General features: G+C 38.9%; 1 protein-coding gene across 3 annotated transcripts in view; it reads right to left on the bottom strand.

The window, feature by feature from the left end:
* PRKG1 (protein kinase cGMP-dependent 1) overlaps positions 1-24,140 on the bottom strand; it is a 1,228,801-nt gene that overhangs the window by 1,123,009 nt on the left and 81,652 nt on the right. Inside the window, exon 1 of one of the 3 annotated variants that reach the window (XM_090278045.1) lies at positions 19,497-20,003. The exons of the other annotated variants lie outside the window; for them this stretch is intronic. Coding sequence (XP_090134171.1) covers positions 19,497-19,807 — 311 coding nt within the window. The 5' untranslated portion in view covers positions 19,808-20,003. Of the gene's footprint in view, positions 1-19,496; positions 20,004-24,140 lie in introns of those variants that run through there. 3 annotated transcript variants of the gene reach the window in all.

Here is a 24,140-nt window from a genome sequence, read left to right as displayed (position 1 = left end):
AAAAACTAAAAATGGAACTGCTTTTCGATCCTGCAATTCTACTGCTAGGATTATACCCGAAGAATCCCGAAACAGCAATTCCAAAGACCCTATGCACCCCTGTGTTCATAGCAGCACTGTTTACAATAGCCAAGTGCTGGAAACAGCCTAAGTGCCCATCAGTGGATGAGTGGATCAAAAAACTGGTACATTTACATGATGGAATACTATGTAGCAGAAAGAAAGAAGGAACTCCTGCCTTTTGTGACAACACGAATGGAACTGGAAAGAATTATGTTTAGTGAAATAAGCCAGGTGGCAAAAGAAAAATACCATATGATCTCACCTAATAAGGAACCTAATGAACAAAACAAATGAGCAAAATAGAACCAGAGGCATGGAAACAAGGAACAGACCGACAGTGACCAGAGGGGAGCGGGGAGGGGGAGAAACGGGTAAAGAAGGGGAAGGGTCTAGTCAAGGAACTAATGTAAATGACCCATGGACATGGACAACAGGATGGGGATTGACTGTGGGAGAGGGGGGAGGTGGGCAGGGCAGGGGAGAGCAATGGGGGAAAGTTGGGACAGCTGTAATACAACAGCAATGAAATAAAGGGGAAAAAAAAAACCTCTAAAAACCAAAGTTTTCTAAGTTTTAGGAACCTTACTTTTTCACATAGCCTAACCTGAATGTATAATAAGAATTCTGTAGCTTTTATTTTTTCTATTTAGTTAATTAAATATTCATATGTTTTGCTGAATACAGATATGTTTGTTTTTTAAATGCTGCCCTAGATCCCTTAGGAGTGCTACAGAATCCGTTCTATGTGTACTTTTCATGCTGTAGTTCAAAAATCTGGGGGAAAAAATATGAATTCCAAAGCACATTGAGACCCAAAGATTTCAGGTGAGAATTATAAACCTAGAGTATATTATAGAATTTAACTGTTTAGCAATAAAGTATGAGGGTAACAGTACTGGAAAAGGAGTTTTCATATTTCAATTTTTAGAAAATTCTACTTACTATTTGAAGTTCAAACTCAAACATTAATAATTCAATAAACATACACAAGTCAAAACATGGAAAACACTGATATATTCCATTACATTTTCTAATTGCTAATACTAGGCTTTTAATACTCTGTCTCAGTTATGTTCATCTCTCCCCAAGCACAGACCCAGTGCAAAAAAATTGTTAGAAGCTGAGAGCTATGAGAACAATGAGAGGAGAAAGGAGTAGAAAAAGTATAATACTATGTGAGTACTTCCTATGCCCCAGATAGTATGCTAATCTCTTTACATTCATGTTTTTAGTTTAATGTTGAGATACAAGCCCTGTCCCTGGGTAGGTTATAATCTAGATCATGGTCAACATATATCACTCATTGTTAATAGGTAAGCTTATGTGAAAAAGAAAATTCAGATGATGTACTATGAAGAAAGAAATGATCAGGTAACAAAATAGAAAATACTTGAGGCGAAACTGACCAAACTCTCTGTTCAGAGAAAAATATCTGTGAGGAAGTATTGTAGCATCTAAGTGTGTTTGCATCTGTGTGTGCATGGGTGTATCTATGAAATAATAATGAACAAAAAGAGTTAATATGAACTATTGAGGGGAAGCAGAGTTTGCCACCCCAAAATATGCTTTTGGGACATTGGTTATCTAAAGCTGGTTACTTTCAAGAAACAAAAGACTCGGAAAGAAAGCCTGACCTTCTTCTTAACCACCAAAAGAAATTTAGGTAGAAGACCAGCTCCAGGAGTAGATATCATCAAAGATAACTATAGTTTAACAGGAACTGGATAGGATATAAAGGAACCTCTGTGTCCCATTGTTAAAGCTGGTCCAGCAAACATTTATTTACCACCTATTTGCTTTCTATTTGCATAAGTTGCCTTCCTGCCCTTTGAAGTCCCAAACCACAACCCCTACCACTTCTTCTTAGCCCAGGTTGGAATATAAGCCTCAACTTCATGATTTATCCTCTGGTCCCAAGTACTTAGGGAACCCTTGTGCGTTCATACATATGTAATAAATTTGGTCATTCTCTCCTGTCGATCTGACTCAGGTTAATTTGATTAGTCCAGCCAGAAAAACTTAGAAAGGTAGGAGAAAAATTATTATTATTCATTCCCACCAGTTTCAAGAGAACAAGAGAATGAGAAGAATTCGAACCTATGGGTATTCCAAAAGAGAAATCATTTCAGACTGATGTGGGCAGAGAAGACTCTATGTAAGTAAAAGGCAGGTAGGACTTGAATAAAAGGGGATCTTCCCAGTGGTAGCAGAATGCATGCAAAAAGGGCTCCTAACTATGAATCCCAGCTCCACTGTTCTGGGCACTGAGATGAACTGCCTTCAGGGATGTTTACGGTACTGTCTGACACAGTTCTAAACCCATATCCTATTATTTCAGGGGTCCTTAAACTTTAGGCACATCAGAATCACTTAGAGGGACTGTTAAAACATAGATCGCTGGACTCTTACACAGGGTTTCTGTTTCAGTGAGTTGGAATGAGACTTAAATACTTGCATTTCTAACAAGTTTCCAAGTGACCCTGATGCCCTAGTCCAGGGTGCCATTGAGATCTTTGTATCTGTTACGTTCTGTCCACCATTCTTTATTCTGCAGAAGCACAAAACATGTAAAAACAGTATCAACCTGCTCAATGACTTAAGTGTTTTGAAAATCTTGTTGTATCATTCACATCTTTATGAAACTGCTCTAAATTCTCTGTATATGAATGTATATATAATATATATCTGTAATATTTTAATTTCCCAATTACTTTGTATGTACATATTTGTCAAAACTGGTTTACATACACAAGAATCACTATCTTTATTATTACTTAAGAAAATTCAAACTTGTGCAATGGAATTTAAGTTTCCCAGCCACTTGTGTAACTAAAGCTTGAGTCTGCAGTTTACTGAAAACACATGACATAGTTTATCATCTCTGAAATCCCTGTTATCAATTCCCAGTGAATGCTCAAAGTAAAATTATTCTTTTGTCTCTTAAACTGAAACTTTGTTCCTGGTGCCTGTATAATAAGGAAGAAAGCTGACAGGGATACCACATTTCACTGCTGAATAAGCAACAGATCAGGAGTTTCTCAAGCGGCTCATAACCCAGATGCCTTTGCAACAGACAGCACTGACTGGCATCGGGGCGAAGGCTTCTAGGGAACATAGCCAACCAGGTCTTTACAGCCACAGTCACCTAAATCAGTTCTGTCCCACTGGTGGCACACCCACCTACATTAGAGATCACTTAGTCTTGGTCATCTGTTTTCAGCCCCATTAGCACAAGAACCCATTAGAATTCTTCCTTTTGAAAAGGCTCTACAACTAAAAGAGTTTTTATTGAAACCATCCACCTTCTCCATGAAATCACCACCTCAAACACATCTAGATAACTGAAATGTCTCCCTTCCTCTCAAAACTTAAGTTCTTTTGTCTTATATTTCCCTCGTATACACTTGTCCACTCCTTTATTTCACAATTCAAATATCCCCTCTATCTTCGCCACTCTCATTTCACAAACAGCTCCTTGATCTATTCTATATTCACCTCGGGGATTGGTGCTTATCTTTAACGTACCGATGCTCTCTTCTTTTACTGCTTCTTGGAACACTATGTATGGGAAGCTAAAATGGCAAGTGAGGGGGTAATGCCAAGGATATATCCTAGTGCTGAGAAGGAATAAAAGGAAAGAGTTGGGAAGTTGTAGAAAGGAATAGGACATAAGGTCTCCTTAATACAGTTATCTCTTAGTATAGCAGCCAAATGCATAGACTTTGAACTTTGGCAGATGGCATGCTCTTGGAAAAAGTACTTTGTTTCTCTGAGTTTGCTTCACTTTTGTTTGTCACTGCAATGAAGCAAAAATTCTCTACTTTTCAGAACTAATATGAAGATAAGAAAAACATGTACATTAATCTCCCAGTAGAATACCTAAACACAGTAAGCATTTCCTAAATGGTAACCCACTACTACTATTGTTATTACTGTTAATCATGTCATTACCACACTAACATATTAGACCTAGGTATAAAACTAAATCCCTCAGTTTCTGTATTACTCCAAAAACAACAACAGTCAGTTGAACTCTTCTGACACTAATGAGATTTAATGTTTAATGTAACAACAAATGTCCTGGGTCTAAAAACAACCTTAACATTCTAGATCTCAATCTTCACATTGAATAAACTATACATTGATGTTACATAGTTATTTCAAGTGAGTTGGTATAATCTGAAAAATAAGATACTTGTTTATATGAAATGTACAGAAAGGGTAAATTTATAAAGACAGAGCAGATCAGTGATTTCCTAGGGCAGCGGTGGAGTTTGGATTGACGGCAAATGGGCCCCAAGTAGTTTGGGGGATAATAGAAATATTCTAAAATTGGATTATGGTTATAGTTGCATGACTATGAATTTTCTAAAAATTATTGTACTGCACATGCATGAAACCTGAGTTAATTTTATAGTATATAAATTATACCTCAATAAAGCTGATAAAATAATCCTTTTTTGTACTATACAACACATTTCAAAATAAACTAGTATTTTATTTTTATTCTAAAGCTTTCTGTTATCAGCTCATCACCCCGACTGTCGAGAATTTGTCCAAGACCACCAGTAATGTATTCCTCCACAGGCTAACAGGGCTGTTATCACTGCTCTCACCCACAATCATATTGTTTTTGGAAAGACATCTTGAGATGCAGTATCAAAGACATTAAGAGGAAGCATGTATAGGCTAAGATTATATTCTGCATCTGATGGTTTCTCAGCCTGGACAGCAAATATTCAAATCCAGAATGAATGGTTTTCAAATAGAAATCCACTATCAGTACATAACTTTCATGTAGACATTTCAGAAAACAGAAAAGGCACTTTGCTTTAAATACTTGTGATAGATCAAAATTCAAATCATTAAACAGAGCAGTGGGTCTTTAAAAATGCACAGTAGTCCAGAGCAGCAGTGCCCTATTTGACATGTTTGATGGCTGCATGTGATAAAATGAAGGTTATGGACTCTATTACTATCATTTGAAATAAAGACATCTGCAAAGAATAACCACCAAGAATTCCTCCTGTCTTGATGGCACAGACAGCTAGCTAGCTTTTCCTTCAGGTACTACTAATAACTATTTCCATTACAATTTATTAATACAATTTAAATACATAAATCTCAGTTCAAACTTGGCCAATTCATTCTTAACTTCTCTGTAGGCCCGCAACCTGCGCATTGATGAAACAAACTGCATTGTGGAACTTCAGACTTGCTTGCGTTTGCCCTTCCTTGCCCACATTAGCCCACAAAGAATTCATGTAGGATTCTTGCTGTTAATCAATCATCCTCTGAACCAGACCTAGCAAAGCCAAGTTGAGTTGCACCGGTCTCTGCTCTAGGACCTTGTCATTACCGAAACTCTTTCTACCTCACACTCCTCACTTTGTTTGAGAGATGGCTATAGCACCTTAATGAACTTTGGTGTAATAAAGTCATTTAAAATGACAACATAATGGTAATCCCAAGAGTTTATGTTTTATGTTCTTTATACTCTTTATATCGGCCCTGGCTGGTTTAGCTCAGTGGATTGAGCGTCGGCCTGCGAGCTAAGTGTCGCTGGTTCGATCTTCCAGTCAGGGTACATCAGAGAAGGAAAACTCTGACTCCAAAAAACCTCCGCTGCCTTGCGGCATACCTCTTCAGGGGAAAGGCTAAGGGAGTAAACCCCGACAGAAAATCTGGAGCCGGAGTCCCTAAGGCGGTTTGATGTTGTGGTCAACACCGGCAACTCCTGCGGCGCACCTGAACCCAAGCTGTATCGACTCCGTCTTTCCCTTGGACCCTTCAGCTGCGAAGAGAGGGGGGGTCTGCTGCATGGGCAACAGCAGACCCTCCATATTACCCTGCCCAGGCTCTGTAGCTTCAGCGTCATCACAAGATGTCGATTCAACACGGGAGGAGACAGATACCACGTCACTCCCGAGTCGGACTGCACAGCCATTCTCGGCGGTGCAGATGGACTCTTAAGAAGCTACACCATCGTCTCTCGAGACGGACGGCTGCCGACGACGACAACTCTTTATATCTGAACCCTGCACTGAGGGACTCACAAACATGATCTCTAATAGTGGCATATGTTTTAATCCTCATCTTTAATGAGAAAACAGTGGAAGCCCAGACAGATTCAATGTCACACACCTAGTAGGTGGTAAAATAGCAATGGAATCACAGCCCATGTCCTTACCCATTGTACACCATGTTCTTAGCATCCCTGCTTGCATTTTCCACACATGCACTGCTGGACCACAGCACTCAATGGATTCTCAAGGCAATCCCATGAATGCATTGGCTCCGCATAAACTATGGAAAGGGGGATGACTTGAATCTGATGACCTATGGCCTTTACAGTGTTGCCATCTAAGAGCTGTTGAATTTGAATCGTGTAACCTCACCTCTTTGAGCCTTAATAATCTTTTCTGTAAAATGGAGATGATCCATTATCCTTTATTCACTCAGATATTGTGAGGCAAAGATGAGATCACACATATATTTGGTTTTCTGGCTAATGAATATAAGTTGTTATCAAGTCCCATTTTGCTAGATACAAGATTACAGTTGTACTGGTACAGAGGCCTTCTAGGAAAATAACCTCAGACAGTCACAGAAGCACATAATCAGATGAAAAAACTCTTTCTAGGACTGGGTATTCCCCATTCCATTCTAAAAGGCTAAGAATCAATATGCCAAGCAAAAATTGGCATTTAAGTTCTTCCTGTTTTATTTTGGTTAATTCTGAGGCAAGTATCAAATGAAATAATTATTTATCAGAATTTGATGGTCTCCACCATCTCACAATATTAAGACCTATGTGAATTTCTGCATAGTCAAAATTAGCAAGCTACTACTTTCAGCTTAACAGGATTTTGTTAAATGAGATTTCTAGTTGAATCTGTAAAAGAAATTAAGAATTTGAAAAGATTCTCTTATAACTATTTTCATCAATTACATGCTTATATTCTCAGCAATCAACCCATTTACTCTTCTAGGTTATAAGGTTTTATGTTACAGACCTTGAGACGAGATATTTATTTATGTTAGAGGACAAGTATGCTTCCATGGAAAGATAATATAGAATTACAGATCATTCAAAATAAAGAAACTTTTTGAAACTATGTAATCCCAGGTTTTCCAGTGAAAAACTCAAATGTCTTCAAAGGCAAGGCAGTAAAACAAGGGGCATGAGCTCAATTAGGGAGTAGGAGGAGTCAGGGGCTATGATGGGCTTGTGGAACACAGGGAATCTCACAACAGTGGGCCAAGGCATTCAAGTTCAAAAGTTTGTGAAACACCCTTTTTGCCAAACCAAACATGCCGCCAAGCTCTACTGAGTCCAGTGACAGGAGTTTACCATTTAAAAATATTTTTAATTTAATAGATGAAGCACTCAAGGGCAAAGAAAATAAAAAGCCCTCACTGCGTCCTTCCTTTGACAAATAATTTTTAAGAGCTGTGTGTCAACCCTATTCTGGGCTCCCAAAATACAACAGGGGGCAAAAAAAGATACTGGCTTTGTTTTCATGTTTCATGGAATTCACCATGTTTTGGGGGAAGTTAATGCTTTCCAAATAATGATGAACTTTTAGAAATTCAAACTTCAATGGACATGAAGAAGGAAAATCACACAGTAACTATAAAATTGGATACTGAAAACTGGGAACATGACTCTAGCCCGGGTTTACTGGGCCCAATCCTTGTTGGAACAACCCCTGAAAAGGCAGTGTCCTTTTTATTATATATTCTAAAGTGATGAATTTTAAAATGGAAATGTAATTCAAAAGGGATTAGTACAGACTAATTAAAAATTTTAATCAAATAAAACAAAATATGCAAGTACAGAATGAGGAACACTTACAAGTATGATACAGCAAAAAATGCTGTAGGCGTAAGCAGCTGTTTTTGATAACAATTTGAATACAGCAGAAATACAGTATTATTTTCAGAAGAACTACCATGATACCTAAGTGCACCAGTCTCTAAAAAAGAATGCACCTGTGGCCATCATGGGTAGATGGGGATACGCATATAAAACAACGTGGGTGTATAAAAAGTTACCCTAGAGTGTATAAAGAAACAAAATTGTAAGAAGGAGTGGAAAATACGACTTGTGCAAAAAATAAAAAATAGAAAATGAGTCGTTGGGATAATCAGCTAAGCCACATGGCACATAGAGAACAAGCGTGGCCCCAGAGTTCCACAGACCTGTGTTTGAGTGCTTTAGCCCACTCTTTTATTCTAAGCAAGTTGTTTAACTTCTCTGTGCCTCATTTTCTCCATCTGAAAAAAAATGGGATGATAATATCTACTTTTTCAGATTATTGGGAGAATTAAATGAGAGAGCATACATAGCATATAATAGGACAAATAATTTTAGTAATCATTATCATCATAATCATCCTCCCTAGTTGACAGTAAAGGCAAGGCTAAATGTAATAATTACTGTCTTCACTTTATAAAGGATTTCCATGAAGAGAAGAAACATTTTTTCTAGGTCCAGAAAGAAAGAAAAACGCAGTAAGCCTAGTTCGAGCAAGAGGCAATTTTAATATTATATTCTTCCCTAACACAATGAGAAAGAAATGTATTGAACCACCAAAAGAAGTTCTGAAATCTAGTAAGGAAAGTCCAGAAGGAATAGAATGGGGATGAGAGGTGTACCTGCCATAGATGATTTAAAAACTCACTAGCAAGTGCTCACCTAGATATTATTTAATAACCTCTCAGCTCATCTAGCAGAGAATGTCACTCTTGCCAAGACAAACAAATGTATACTTGAGTTATTTTCTATCCATCACACTGACAGTAGCCCTTAGGAATCCAGAAGATGCAGCACTGCTCTGTGATGACAAATGACTGACATGGCACAGGACTTCAGTGGTGGTATCAAATGACAAGCCACAGAAGAGAAAGGGTCACCTGAGAAAGGTAGCCACCTCTGTGAGGAGCAGTGTTTTGTTTTATGTCAGGATGAAGGTTCTGGGCATGTGTTCCACTTTATTCTCCTCTCTGCACATCTTACAGTGGTATCTTCACCAAAATAATTCAGTACAAGTTCTTTTGATCTCTTCATTTCTGAGTGAGAATATAGAAGGGTAACTCCAGATGGCTTAAAATAAGCATGATTATATTATAGATGGGATATAACTTTTAATGGAAACAATAGAATACTCTTCAAATAACAGAATTTTCTGAAATAATTTTAGTTATTCATAAACATATAAAATACTCAAACACACATATATAATGCTTATAAGTACCTAAGTTTTCCATTTCCAAAAGACTTAATTATTATTATTATTTTGAAGGCCATAGGTATATATAAAACTTATATATATATAATTTATATAAATACACACACACACACACACATATATATATATATATATATGTATATATATATATATATATAAAGCTCTTTTAGTAGTTCTCTATAAAAAAAAAAAAGCAATACCTCATTCTTCTTTAGGCTAGGCATTTCCCACCAAAACTCATAAAGAAGGGGTATGAATATGTTAATGCCTTAGGCAGAGCAAAGAAAAGGCAAAAGCTAGATGAATACATGAAGTATGCAAAGAGGTAACAAAAAGTTAATAAAAGATGCTCTGTTCACAGTGGTTTGTTTTACTTACTTGCCATTCCTTTTCATGAGGACTGCTTCAAAATAATATGCATTTAGTTTCACGCCATTCAATGCTACATGAACAAGGAATCATTTAGTTTTTGTTTCTTTTTTTCAACAAAAGAATGTAGCCTCCATACTAAGTAATGATAAAACATCTGGAAGGCAGAGTAAGACAGATTATAAATTTTCATGTAATATTTTCCTTTTATGAAGAGCAACAAAAAGCCTGAAATGAGATTTGTGAAGAAAAATAACTATTTCCTAATCAAGGCACCACTATAAACAAAAAGTCAGAGCAGTTTCTTTCACAATATGCTAAAGCTTTTCAGATCTATAACAAGAAACATTATTCATACAAATGTATGATGGAGTTAAAAACTACATTTTTATAAAGGTAAGTATTAAGTGAATGACTAGAGGCCTTAAGCAATTCTTTCATTTTGCATTGTACCATACATTACGGGGGGAAAGGGGAAAAAATAGTTGTCCTCTAACGATTCAGAACTGAAAAAGTTTTATTAAATAAAAACCATTTACTCAAAATAAAGAGGAATTCACTGAATGGATCTTGCAGCCAAAAACTACTCTTACTTATCTGAGAGTCTTTGGACTTACTTCTCTGAGCTTTGGTATCCTCAGACAGTTCCTAAATAAAATGATAGCAATGACCTAGAATGAAGACAATGATTCAAATAGTGTTTCCACACCTTATAATGTATGCAGTGGACACTCTAGGGCTTATTCCAATGCATTTTTGTTCTCTCTTCCCACTTGACATAATGAGTTGCCATCATAGGCTTAGCAAAATAGTGCCTGTCACTTTCAGATGTTTAATATTCCTCTGTAAAGGATATGGTGACACTCTTGTCAAACCAGCACAAGTCTAATATAAGGCCATCTTTTCTGCCTTGCCATAATATAAAATGTGTTATTCAGTCACCAATGATTTAGGCAAAGTGTGTCTGGTGAAGATAGAAGTATGGAAATGTGCTGATTTGTAGTGCGTTTGCCACCTCCCTGCAGACACAGTAGAGAATGGAAGATCCACACTCTAATCCATCAGTAGCATTAACTCCAGAGGGGCAACATTCAGAATTCCTATTTTTCTTTCTTGTCATGACAATCTTTTTTTCTTTCCCCTCACTCCAAATTTAGAAGCACAGTGAAAACCATAATTCATTGATGGAGCTGGAGCATTAATATGCTATACAGTACATCCAGAAAAGAGGTGTTTTTCTCTTACATTATCTCATTATTTCTTGGTCTAGATCAGGTGACAGCTTCACATTACCATATTACAATTGTTTCAGAAACTAGCACAAGTATTTTGCTTCACTGAAGTGTATTTGTCATCATTGACATTTAATACCATTAACTAAATTAAACTGACTGGCTGCTACTATAATTATTTCTTGTTCAAAGAAAGACAGTGCTACTCCTACAGAGCAGGAATGGTCTAGAAAGGAGAAAACTGAACATTTTGAGAGGTCAGTAGCATTAGGAGATCTGCTTGTGACACATATTAATAATTTAAGTTATTACTTCTGCTTTTGCTGGGCTTAAGTTACTCCATCTTCACAGAAAATCAATAAAATTGCATCTGTCTGAAAACAATGCTGGTGAAGTTTAATTAGCATTTATGACCTTTAGACAGGAAAAGGTAAATATTTTTTAAAAATCTGATGCAGCTGAAAGTAGCATATGTAGGCACTCAATTGTCACTGATTTTTTTCTATACTAATGCCCATCCTTTCATTATCTTGGATTAGAAGAACTCTAAGAAACAGTGTTCTAACACCAACTTTTGCCCATCACACTAACAGCTAAGCCGTAGAAGTGAGCACATGCTTTTGTTCATGTTCCTTTATTATTGCTAATTCCTCTTATCCTTCCCATTTAGGTCCAATAACCAAATGCACCATAGGAAGTTGGCTTTATAACAGAAGTGTTTACTTTCCTTATGATTAACTTCCCTGTTTAATCAATGCCCCCAATCCTCTGGGCAGCCTTATTACATCCATTCTGATCTAATATGCTATCTTTAACTGAATACATTTTCATATTTTAGGAGTGGGAAAGAGACCAGAGAGCTTCTTTTTGACTCCCATTCTGAGAAGAGCATTTTTACCAAAAAGTATTTGCAATTATAGTAGCTATTTTCATGGCTTACATAAAATGTTGTATTGGCTGATCCTCCCCTGAGAAGATAAAAGATTAAATAGACATTTAAACAAGCTCCTATCAGAGGCAATTAGGAACATCTTGAGGAGTTTTTAACCCTGAAAGGTGAAAGAGGGCAAGAAAGAGACAGAGAGAGCTGGCAATGGGGCAGCAGGGAGGCCGTGACCAAAGGGGGTCCGAACTCTCATCTCCCAGGGAGCCTTCCTGAGGGCCAGAGGGATTCTGAGGGTGTTATCAGACCTCTCATCTGCCAGCAGTGCCCAGATCTTTTCACTCCAACCAAACCACCCGGCAAAGGGTTGAGAGCTTGTGGTGTTCCCTCTGCTTTCTCTGAAGCCTCCTAGGAAAGTACTCCTTAGACTGATCTCAGGCTGTTTGCCTTAAAAGGATAAAATATCTGTAGAAAAAAAAACTGGAGCTGGCTGCAGAGACACCACATACCAGAAGGAGAGGCACTACAGGCCCGGTACTGCTGTTCCAAGGGGGCTCATCATTGTCTCACCTTCCTATACTTAAATTTCATAGAAGCGACTAGGGCCCAAGGAAACAGTCCTGTGGGCTAATGAGGTAGCTGCCCCAGTGAGAATGCAAAACAAACTTGGGATGAAGGCTGATCTTGATGTGTCATATTTGAACAGTGGCCAGGACCTGTGGCTGGCAGGAAAGAGAAAATGTACTAACCCATTGAGCAGGGCTGCCGACAATGTTCATGCTCCAGGTCTGTACAGGTAACCCCAGACATCAAGGTGGAACGGGTAGGTGCAGATGCCATGGGGAGAGGGGAGTCAGGCTGCCTCGCTCTGCTGTAAGCAGGGGATTTGGGTTGTTAAAAAGGGACCAAGTAAAGTGCTTTCTCAAAGAATGGGAATTCAAATAACCTGTGTAATAACTATAATAGGATACTCTGTTGAAAAGGTTTTCAATCCTGGCTGCATATTAGAATCACCTTGGGAGCTAAATCAATATACCTACATCTCAGGTCCGCCCCACAGCAATGAAATAGAATCTCTGGAAATGACACCCAAGGAAGGATATCTTTAAATATTTCCTAAAGAGGCATACCTAGATTCTAATACGCAGTCAAGGCTGAGAACCAATGGGTTTAGTAAGGTAATGATTTAGGAGAATGAAAATGACACATTTACTAAATAGTGTGCACCTATAATTAAGGGGGGAATCTGCTTTTGCAAGCCCTTAGTGCTGAAAAGTTTTAGCCAATAGATCCTTGTATAACACACACACACACACAGAAGTTGTCTTCTCATCAGAGTCGTTCCTAAATTTTGCTGCACATTAAAGTTATCTGAGGAATCTTTAAAAAATATTGATGGCTGGTTTCCTCCCCAAGACATTCTGATTTTAATTGGTTTGGGGTAAAACCTAAGCACTGGATTTTTTAAAAAGCTCCCCAGATGATTCTAATGTGCAGCAAAATTTGGAAACAACTGTCCTATCTTATTTTCGCACTTCTCCCTAAGTACTTCACTTCCCATTTAATTGCTGGTGGACAGATACACTCCCTTGAGAACCGACTATATGTGATTCATTAGGTCTTTGTGCAATTGCCTAATCCCCACACTCCTTTTGGGAAGCAGGAGAGCCTAAAGGCTAAGGAGAACAGCTTTGGAGTTCAAGTTCAGAACCAGCCTCTTATACAGTGTGTGACCTTGAGCAACTTAGCTTCTCTGAGCTTCACTGTCCTGTATCTGAGTGCCTGAAATGGGGATCCTCTGGAGTCTTCCTCACAGGGTTGTTTGACAAAAATGACAATCTATGGAAAGCACAGGAAACAGTGCCTGGCACAGAGTAAGTGCTCAGCAAATGTTATCTAGTATGATAATGAAGGGCAGTGCCATTCTGACCCTTTCTTTCAGAAATAGTGATGCAGTGACTTGCTCTCCTCATTCCTTTGACTGGCCCCATCCACCAAGCCCTCCCCATATCAGCCTGTAGGATGTATGAAAGGAACAATACCAGGCACTCAAAACAAGCAGTGGCCTAAAGGGAAATATTTAAATGGTTTTCTGCCAAATTCCCAGTAAGGCTCCCACACCCAGAGGAGGCAAGACTTTGATGCATTCTAATTTGGGTGTCTCCTCTCTGTGGCTATCTTCGTCCACAAAGTACTCCCCAACCTGCAAATCCCATTCCAGTTTTATTGCTTGTTTATTCATTTCAAAGCCCATTACTTCTTTGCAAATATGGCATAGCTTTAACAGTACTCATTTTGCCCTTTTCTGCCCCCCCGCCCCCATCTCTTCTTCCCACTCTACTCTCCTGCATGTGTGTGTGTGTGTGTGTGTGTGTGTGTGTGTGTCTGTGTGTGTCTGTGTGTATGACTATGATTACAAAATCCATTCAGAAACAAGACACTTTTGGAACTACACTTTTTAGTCCCACCTTTTGTTAAATGTATGTTCTGTGTAGCTACAGTTTTTGTGCTATTGTTTATATTTATAGGACAGTTTCAGAGGGAGAACGTTTCTCTGCTCTTATAAACAAAATTATACTTAGAGAGGTCCAACAGGCTGCACATACTTAACTTACCAAAAAACAAATTTTAAGGAGATGCCAAGGAAAACTGTCATTACAGAAGATGGTGAGAGGAAAGAAGACGTGGTGTGAGAAGGCTGGGTGCAAGGACACAGAGATGGGCTGTCCGGGAAGGGGTGGCCAACAGTGCCGGCTCAACCATTCAGATTAGGATTCAAAACGCCACAGAGGTGATTGCATAATAAGCCGGTGAGCATACTGGTAAATGCTGCCTGCAGTGTGTGCTTATGGAGCACATTGTCTCATGTTCTCCAAGCACAGAAGGTTCACTCAGAGGGTCTGAGTGCTAGCAGCAGGTATCGTTCCCTGGGATGGGCAGCAGTACCTATGGTAGAGATAGCAGAAAGAGCAGCAGCCCAGTGTTGGAACTGGTTGCTAGGATACCATGGAGACCCTCCATTGCTAGGCAGACAGGGAAAAAAATGTTTCCATGCCTTATAACCTGCAAACAGCAACAACAGAAACATCATCTGCCTTCTTCTACCCTTTCCCATTAGGAATCCAAACCGAACTCTTTAGTGAAATAACAACTAGCAGGAACTTGGAACTGTGGCCCAGGAGAGTAAGAAAACTGGTCCTTGATATTCTCAGGCAGTCTCCAGAGCTACTCTCATTAAGGGCTTGTCAGTATTCTCATTCTAAGCCCCTTTGCAGGGCACACAACTTGACTGTGCTTCCAACATCCTAATAGGGTTTCAATAACCTGTTCTCATACATGTTTTATAAAACCTTCCACAACTTCAAATTTACTGCATAGACTGTAACGTCAAATTAACCAAAAACTTCAATAGGAAAGTCTATTAGAATAATGTTAAGCTGGAAATTAACTCTTCCACAAAAACAAGAAAGTGAATTTAAAAGATCAACTTCCGGGTTGGTTCTCACGTCCCATTTACCCAGGTATGTGAGGAATCTGCAGTATTAGTCTGTGGAGTAAAATTAGATTATTTTCAATGGGAAAAGGAACTTGTTTTCTATTAAGAGTGGAACTGGGTTTCTTTAAGAGTTTAAATCATCTGCTGATTGGTTACATTTAATACACTTAACTAGCTGGACTAGTTATGTCTATTATCAGGACTGGGCTAGTGTTGGGTGGAGGACTGGATGGATATTCAGAGATTCAGAACTTCATTAATGGATAATAATTAGTCCTCTGATAAAACACACACACAGGCACATACACGTGATTCTTGATTATTCTAAACACAGGCAGAAATGACCCCTTATCTACTCTATAAAATAGAAACTAAGATCCTCATTGTCTCTGGCCTAAACTTGCTTTTCTCCTCAGTTCCCACCATGGTGTTCCGGTACCGCCACCAGGTGCTGTCGTTCCCCTGATGTACCCCTCTGCTTCCTTTTGCTTCTATCCCTTTGCGATGGTCCTCTCCATCCCCAGCCCACCCTCTAATCTCATCATCACTAAACTGTGGCCATCCTCCAAACACGTATTGACTTTAAATATCTCCATTTCCACCAGAGTTTCTGATACCATAAAATTCAATAGGCTCAATTATATTTGCTGTCTTAAGTATTTCCTCTGTAACTTGTTTTGCTCCACTTTCTAGAATATTTACTCGTGCAGTACTGTTGTTAACCCTTTGTTAACTTTGTTAACTCCTGATGGTACAATCTATGTATCTCTCACCTCTAATGCCTGATGATGGCCTGTACCTGGCACACATCCCACAAAAGTACTGAACTGAGCTGTAGGGTACATTCGAAATGTTAACTGCTGCCTCTGAAGAAATCTATGCTTTAATATTATGCCATCTATTATGACAGTAAAATGCTAAATTCTCTCTACTTTCTACAAAATTTAACATACAGCCTATAGGAGGGTTCCTTTTCTCTTGGGATGTACTTGCATCAAGGTTTAAAGACTCATATAAGATCTTGTTAAAATGAGTGCCTCCCTAAAAATAAGAAAATATTTCTTTTTATCCTCAGCTCTTTCAAAGCACTTCACAATCAAAAAGTGAAATATAACAAAATGTCATCATTCTCTGAAACGCACCTACCTCCAGGGTGAAAAGCAACAGCTTAATGAGAATACAGAGACACTAACAACTTTTGAAAAGAATCAAGTCTAAAGAGCCCAACTGAAAAGACATGGAAACCTGTCACAGCAGAACAACAAAGACTGGAGAATATTTACTCTATGCCGAGGGTTTCAGTCTTAATAGCATATACTAAATGTGCTAACCTATTATGGATCTTTTTCTCACTTTAAGAATTTACTTGCTCAATTTATTTCAAAATATATAGACGAATAGTTTTACATTCTCAAGTAACTCTTTGGTAGCAGTGGAATACAGATTACAATTTACTACATCAGTTCTTTGCTTTGCATTCATAATAGAAAAAGTGCTTAAGGGCTGTTTCCATACAGGTGTTAAAGAGACAGACAAAAAATGCTCTTCCCACCTGACAGGTGCAGCAGGAGCACCCTGGCTGGCTGTTGGAACCTGACCAAGTCTTTCCTCCAATTCCCACTTTAATAGGGAAAATTTCAAACCACAAGTGAACAAGTTAATTTGCATTTTATATGATTTTTAAATGACTAATAATCACTAAAAACAGGCATTTCAAAAATTATCCTCAGAAGGCAACCTCGTAAGCAAAAAGTAAGCAAGCATAGTTTCATTCATCAGATAATTGAGAACAGTTAACTATGTCTAATGGAAAGAGACTAGAAAGCTAATATGAAAAGTCAATTTTATATTATTTAGATGGTTTCATTTTAATTCAAACTCCCAATAATCTGTAAGTTTAAGAAAGACAACTAAATTTAAGTTTCACTAAAGATGAAATATAAAGACAAACACTTGTTGACAAGTCTGTATAATCATACTATCGTGAAATAAATCAAAATTCAAACACATGTCCTTCAGTTTGGCAAGTTTTCCTAATTCTTTGAGGGGCTATCTTGCACAATCATTCAAATGACATAATGAATTATTTTGCACACAATATACTTCTATTTCTCTTGAGAGGTACGCTCTACCGCTTAAGCTGATTTTATTCTATTTTTCTGTATGTAAGTGTGAAAAAAGAACAGATGTTTTTCCAAAATTATTTAAGCCTGGAAGACATGCTATCATTTTCTTCAATGTAATCCTCAGAATCACCAAAACCATCATGGTGATACCTTAGTAACTGACTTCTTCAAAGTACAAGTTATTAAATAAATATCAGAATGCACAGTATTGTTCAATAGCTAAAATGTTTACTATAACAGAATTACTTGACACACTCATTTCATTTCCCACTGTGTGCTTTAAAAAAAAAATCTAGCTGTTCTTAATGTCAAGCACTAAAAGACTTCTAAAACTTCAGTTCATTCCTTACTGCCTAGATTCCTTTACAGCTTGTCTGATACGACGTTTAACTGGAGTTAATCAGCTAGCTTGATCATGCTTCATTATAAAACCTATTAAAACTGGTCTTTTTATAAAAGCAGAGTTTGCTCTGTGTTACTCCGAAGTCCTGCAACTGCTAAATTGAGGTCCTATGGAATGCTTAAAGGTGCAGATTACTACTGTCTTTGAGTTATTTTTTGATTATGAGAAACTTAACACAGGAGAAATGGTGACATACCTCATTAGCTAAAACAGGCAAGCATATCAGGATTGCAAATTAATTTACCAGAGGAAGCTGAAGGAGATACAGACCATTCAGATTTCTAAGGCAGATCTAAGTCTACTGAACTATTAGGGCAACTTGGTGTAGTCAGAATGTCAGCAGTGTTCATTCTTACTGCTTCTTCATCACTCTCTCTCTGCATAAAAACTCATTAAGCAAAACCTGCATGAGTAACAGCACATGCTCTATGGGAACCAAAAGTATAGGCACAACTCTAAGTTTTCAAAAGTATAATCGATACATACTCTCAAATGGAAATAATCAAGTATTTACTTTCTCCTCATATTAGCTCCTTGTGTTTATGAAGTAAAGGGTGCCAAGGGACCTTGTATTATTACATAACACGTCATCCAGCCATTGTGATGTAGTTAGGAATATATCAAAATCCTTCATTCTACCAATAATGCCGCTAGCTATTAACGGAAAATACCATTCATTCAGGTGTCCATTCTATGTAAACCCCAAGTTTTTGTCACTTCATGCTCCATAAGAACTCTGAGCTGAGCGGTGTATAACAAGTTTCATTCAATTTTCCCACCCAAGTGGTGAAGCCCACTGACATCAGAACAACATGGTTCTCTAAAATGCTAGAAAAATACCAGAGTGGTTGCATCAGAATCCAGGAGTAAGGCAAACAACCTGTCAACAGTGTCAATAAAGGTAGTGTACTTCTCTGTATTGGATCCTGGAAACGTGCAACCTCTTGGGAGAAGGAGATGCCCCAGTAGTAACATTATGCATTTCCTTAAGGAAAAGAAGGGATATTCTCCCTCAGGTGTTATGAAAAGATTTTTAAGAAATCAACAGACTAGGCTTCCATTTGTGGACTGCAAATGCCACACAATTCAGGAAATCAAAAACTCGTCCCTTTTATATGCGCATTTGCTGATTTTTCACACTTTGATGATGACAGATCATCAGGTTTGAAGGGTGCTGGCTTGAACTGCCAGCATGGACAGAAACCAGGGAGAGCCACGAAAGCATGGAAAGTAAGGGTGATATCAGACGCATTTCATTTCAAGTCTGATGAGCCTGCATTTAGGATTTTATGGCCAGGCAGCTCTGCCAAGGCATTCGGGAAATGGGGCTTTTTATTCTGCTTCTCACACTCACTCACAAACACACAGCCGGACGCACACCTGGAGCGCATTCAAACTCTATGTACAGTAGGTGGCACATATTAATACATATGTGTATTTAAAAAAAATAGGTTGACATCCGACAAAGACACGAAGGCAACGTAGGTGCAGGGAGTCTGGCTCTAGAAACGTGCACAGCCCCGCAAGTAGTGCCCGTTAAAATGAAACATTTCTGAGGATGAGGACAGACATGGCAAGCGGGAGGGCGGGGGCTGACAGACAATACAGAGACCCGCGGCTCCCCACCGACAGAGTGCCACATGGCTCCTGCGCGCGTAACCCCTGCTTACTGTGGGCTCTTCGGGTAGAAGGGCAGGGTCACATGGCTGAGATCCTGGATGTCGAAGGCTGTGGGCTCAGCAGAGATCGCCTGCCGCTTGGTGCGCGGCTCGCCCTGCAAGGTGCTCGCGCTCTGCTTCTGCGCCTGCTGGGTGGCCGGCCGGATCACCGAGCGGTACTTGTCCAGCTCATTCTGCAGCTTCTGAATCAGTTCGTCCTTCTGATCCAACTCCAGCTCCAGCTCGTCGATGAGAGCATCCCGCTGCCTCAGCTCCTCGATCTTCTCCTGGAGCGCATACTGTAGATCCCGCAGGGTGCCCATGCTCCTCCGGGCTGCCAGGGGCTCCTTCCCGAGGCTGCTCCACGTCTTGGGGCTTCCTCCCTTCTCTGATCAACTTTCCCCAAAGTCGCCGCTGCCTCTCGAGTGCAAAAGCTTCCTACTTGAGACCAAAGCCAGTCCTGGCTTCTGAGCATGCCCAGTCCGCCGGCTCCAGCCACCCAGAGTTTCAGGGCAGATTCCACTTCTTGGGGCTGACGGAGAGGCTGAGTATGGGGATCAGCAAAACAGCAGGTCCAACTTGGAATCAAACCTGATGAGAGGTGGGCGCCACAGGGGAGGGGGGAAGGGGGTCAAAAAGCCCGGGGAGTGGTGGTAGGGGAGCAGGAGAAGTGGATGTGGATGAGGCTCCCAGGCAGCGGTTGGTCTGCCTGGGTCACTTGCGCTGGGCACCAGAGGAAGCCAGCGGTGCGTGTGGAGAGCCTGATAACCCTCCGGGGTGCCGCTGGAGGATGTGCAGGCGGAGCGAGGCGGGAGCGCCGCTTTGGGGGTGGGGAGGTGAGAGGGAAAGGACGGCAAGGACCCCGCTCAAACTGCGGAGGCGTCAGCTAGCTCCAGAGCAGACCAGTCTGGAGGAACGGACTACGATCCTGGCCACGTACGAGCGCACTCTTCTTCTTAAAAAATCTGAGTTCTAGAGGTTTTTTGACCACCAGCCTCACCAAGAAAGCCTCCCCAGCCTTGTGTGAGCCTTGTGCCTGTGCCCTTTTCCAAAGCAATCTTTCCCACCAAGAGCGCAGCACACAGGTGGCTAACGCTTGAAAAGAAATTTGCCTCCCAGGAGATACAAGCCACTCTGTGCCTGGGAGGGATTCCCCGGAACATCCAGGTGCCTTTGGGGAAGGGATGGGGGAGGAGGTCTTCTGACTTTCCCAACTAAGCATTGTCACTCTCCTCTGCCTGCTCCTGCTAATCGCTCCCCTTTCAATGTCTTCCAAACTCTTTAGGGTAAAGGCCAAATGAGTTTGGGACCTAGAAGGCCAGTCAGCTTCTCTACTATCCCTGTCATATGAGCTAGTGTCCACAGAATTGTTTGTGGATGAGAAAAATCATTGCTAAACTCCAAAAAGTCAACCCTAAAATTGAACCATATCTTTAAAATTATTACCTGCCTGACAACAAAGCTGTTAGGTCTGTACCCTCCCACTTGAATACCAAGACACAAACTTTGAAAAAGAGGGAAGAGCATAAAGAGAAGGGGGCTATTCCACCCTGCCTCTGCCCACACCCACCCCTATCCCTGCCCAGTCAATATTTCCTAAATTGATGATAATTAAGTAGCATCCTTTCTGTTCAAGGGTAATTCTGCCATCACTGGAACACGTGGTTAGAATCTCCAAATAGCTACTTAATACTTACCTAAATGTCTAATATTTATCTAAATCTTCACCAACTCATCCAATTTTATAGCATCTTTATTAGCAGCCCTCTAATTACTATTCTTAAGCACTGAATGATATAAACCTCAATGCTCTATTTGGCTATTCCTTAACACTATAAAAACGTAGATACCTAATAGTTTAAAACTGAATTGCAATCCAGAAGTATTCACTGGAATCTAAATTTAGCCAAGGACATATTAGTCTCAAAAATAAACTTGCTTACTTTTACTTTTGAATACACAATTTTTTCTGTCTAAGCTAAGAAAAGAGGAATGAAGAAAGGAAGGAAGAAAGGAAGGAAGGAAGGAAGGAAGGAAGGAAGGAAGGAAGGAAGGAGCTAGCAGACAACAAGTTAGCAAGCTTTTTGATTTCAGGTGATTTAAAAAGATATAAATGGCAAAGAATATATAATCCTAAATATTCTTCTACACAGATTATGATCCAATTCTCTTAGTACAGACCGCATAAGACACTTATTTTTGTTTTCCAACACAAACATGTAATATATAAAGCACATTATTCCCAAAATATTTTCATTTCTAATGCACAAAACATAAATAACTTACAATTACTGATAGCAGGAAACAATAGTTCTGAAGTATTGTTGTCTTAATTAAAACTAAACCAAGCAGAAGTACCATAGTTTTGCATAACTGACACTATTCTAAAAGAGCTTCTGTGATATTTTTTTTCTCCTAGGCAAAAGGCCAAATTTATCATTCTAACCTATGGGAATTCTTTAATTCCATGGGAAAATATTTAAAACTAAATGACATTTTTTCCCATCAATCTCTTATAGGGGTCCATGAGGCCAAGAGTTTGTCTAAAAATATATCAGAAGCAATGTAGAAGGAATATCATTAGATAACTGCTAAGCAGGATTACATTTTAAGGTTCATTTGAGGCTTAAATGGGGTTATTTAATGTTTTTGAGCAGCACAAAGTAGAGAAGAATCTTCTTCCTTTGTAGAAAGCCTGTCTACACATACAAATGAAAATAGAAATGAAAGCATTTTTTTCTCCCAAAAAATTACACTTCAATAAAAAATATTTCAGGTGGTTTTGAACAAAAGTGAGGTTTTTTTACACTAAGTTAGGTAATCTTTTTTCACTATTTAAGCTATTATATCTACATGCAACCATAAGATAAATCCACATGGCATTTTCATTTTAAATGGAAGTCTTGTGATACAAAATATATTACATGATGAATCTCATTTGAAAGTCAGGAATCTGTTGTAATAAATGCAAAGAAATGAAAGAGCCAAGAGGAAATGACTATTATAATTGACTTATACTTTAAAAGATGTTCAAGGTATAAGAATATATTTGGTAATATTAGCCTATATTATGAAAAAATAATTTTCCCTTAAATACTTAATAATTGTATATTCAGAATCCAGAATTCTAGGCTATTTGCTTCTGTTCTTGAAGTTAAAATAAATATTTTAATTACCTTTTTCAATTATGTTCTCAACTAGTTGTTTAGATCTTGAGGGACCCGATTTTGCATCTTGACCTTTTGTGTGATTTGAATATATTCTTAAACATCTTTTGTATACTTGCCAAATGCTAGGAATAAATTTTATGTGAAAAATCACGGTCCTGCAGTTAAATTTCAACTAACAAATTTTACTATGTGTCTCATAGTAAACTTAATTAGCTAAATTTTAAGGTCAAAGATCAGGCAGAAATCTACTTTCTGCTCATTTAGAAGTGGCTGCCACAAATCTGGGGAAAAAAGTGAAGTGGAATGACATATACTAAGCTCCTCCGTTGCCCCTCTGGATGAAGTCTTGGTGTTAAGACACGAAAACAAAGAACAATGCAATTTTGAAGGAACTGAGCTCACAGTCTAGAATTCCATAGTCAGCAGACAACCTCCTTTTCAGCAAGCAGTCTCTTTTTGTCTTAACTGTAACAGAAGCAAAGTTCTACCAGTAGCCAGACAAGCCTGTGGCATGTTGATATTCTTCAATTTTTGCATCTGACCCTCATGAATAAGTATTGTATGCCTTCCTTAGTAAAATTTAGGAATCATTTAATAAAGTATTCAATAATGCAGCTATATCATAATACTCACTATTGAAGAATAAAATCTGTAGAATTAATAATCCTTCACTAAAAATATAATTTGCCTAAAAGGAGTTGTGATAATTTTGTCATCCAGTTGTCCCTGTCACTGATGCAACATTTCCTAGAACAACCCTAAGTCTGAGATTTTCTTCTGCCATTTCATTTACATATCTTGAATTGCAAGAAACTAACAAACAATAAAAACCATAGCTAAGCTTTTTGGGTGATGGAAGCCACAGAAAATTAGTAGCAGTAACAAGGACCTCTAAGAATCTAGCTATGAAGGTTACTGTTGCTGGCAGACATACTGTTTTGTTCTAAATTGCTAATCCTAATCAAGATCACAATAAAAATAACTAACTTCCTTGAACTTTAATGCATGGCAGGCACTGTTCATATAACCCTACTAATTGGACACTATTATTATTTCCATTTCCATTTGAGAAAACAGGAGCACAAAATCACCCACCTAGTAAATGGCAAAACCTGGATTCAAATCCAGACTCTTTGATGCAGAGCTCCATTCCTTACCCCCACCCCTCGCCACCTTCTGCAGGAATGCCGACTGTCCTATTCCTGTCCTGGTTCTGGATCCAGAGAGGTGAGAGTGTCCTTAACATTAACTAGCCTGACTGTGGGGCTTGGGAAATGGAAAGAGGAGAAATTTGGAAAACCCTGAAAGAGCAGGAAAAAGATTTTTTACAAGTTTCTTTTCCTAAAACGGTCTTCACTCCAGTACCATTTCATCAGGGTTTAGGATGACCATCTGTACCTATATGCCTGAGATCGTCCTGGTTTTAATACTAAAATTGCTTGGGACTGTCTCGGTTTTAAAACTGAAGATGTAGGTACCCCATGGT

Source organism: Furipterus horrens, unplaced genomic scaffold (assembly GCF_987537825.1).
Source record: "Furipterus horrens unplaced genomic scaffold, mFurHor1.1.pri manual_scaffold_5, whole genome shotgun sequence".
NCBI lineage: Eukaryota > Metazoa > Chordata > Mammalia > Chiroptera > Furipteridae > Furipterus > Furipterus horrens.
This window is presented reverse-complemented; position numbering and strand designations above follow the sequence as displayed.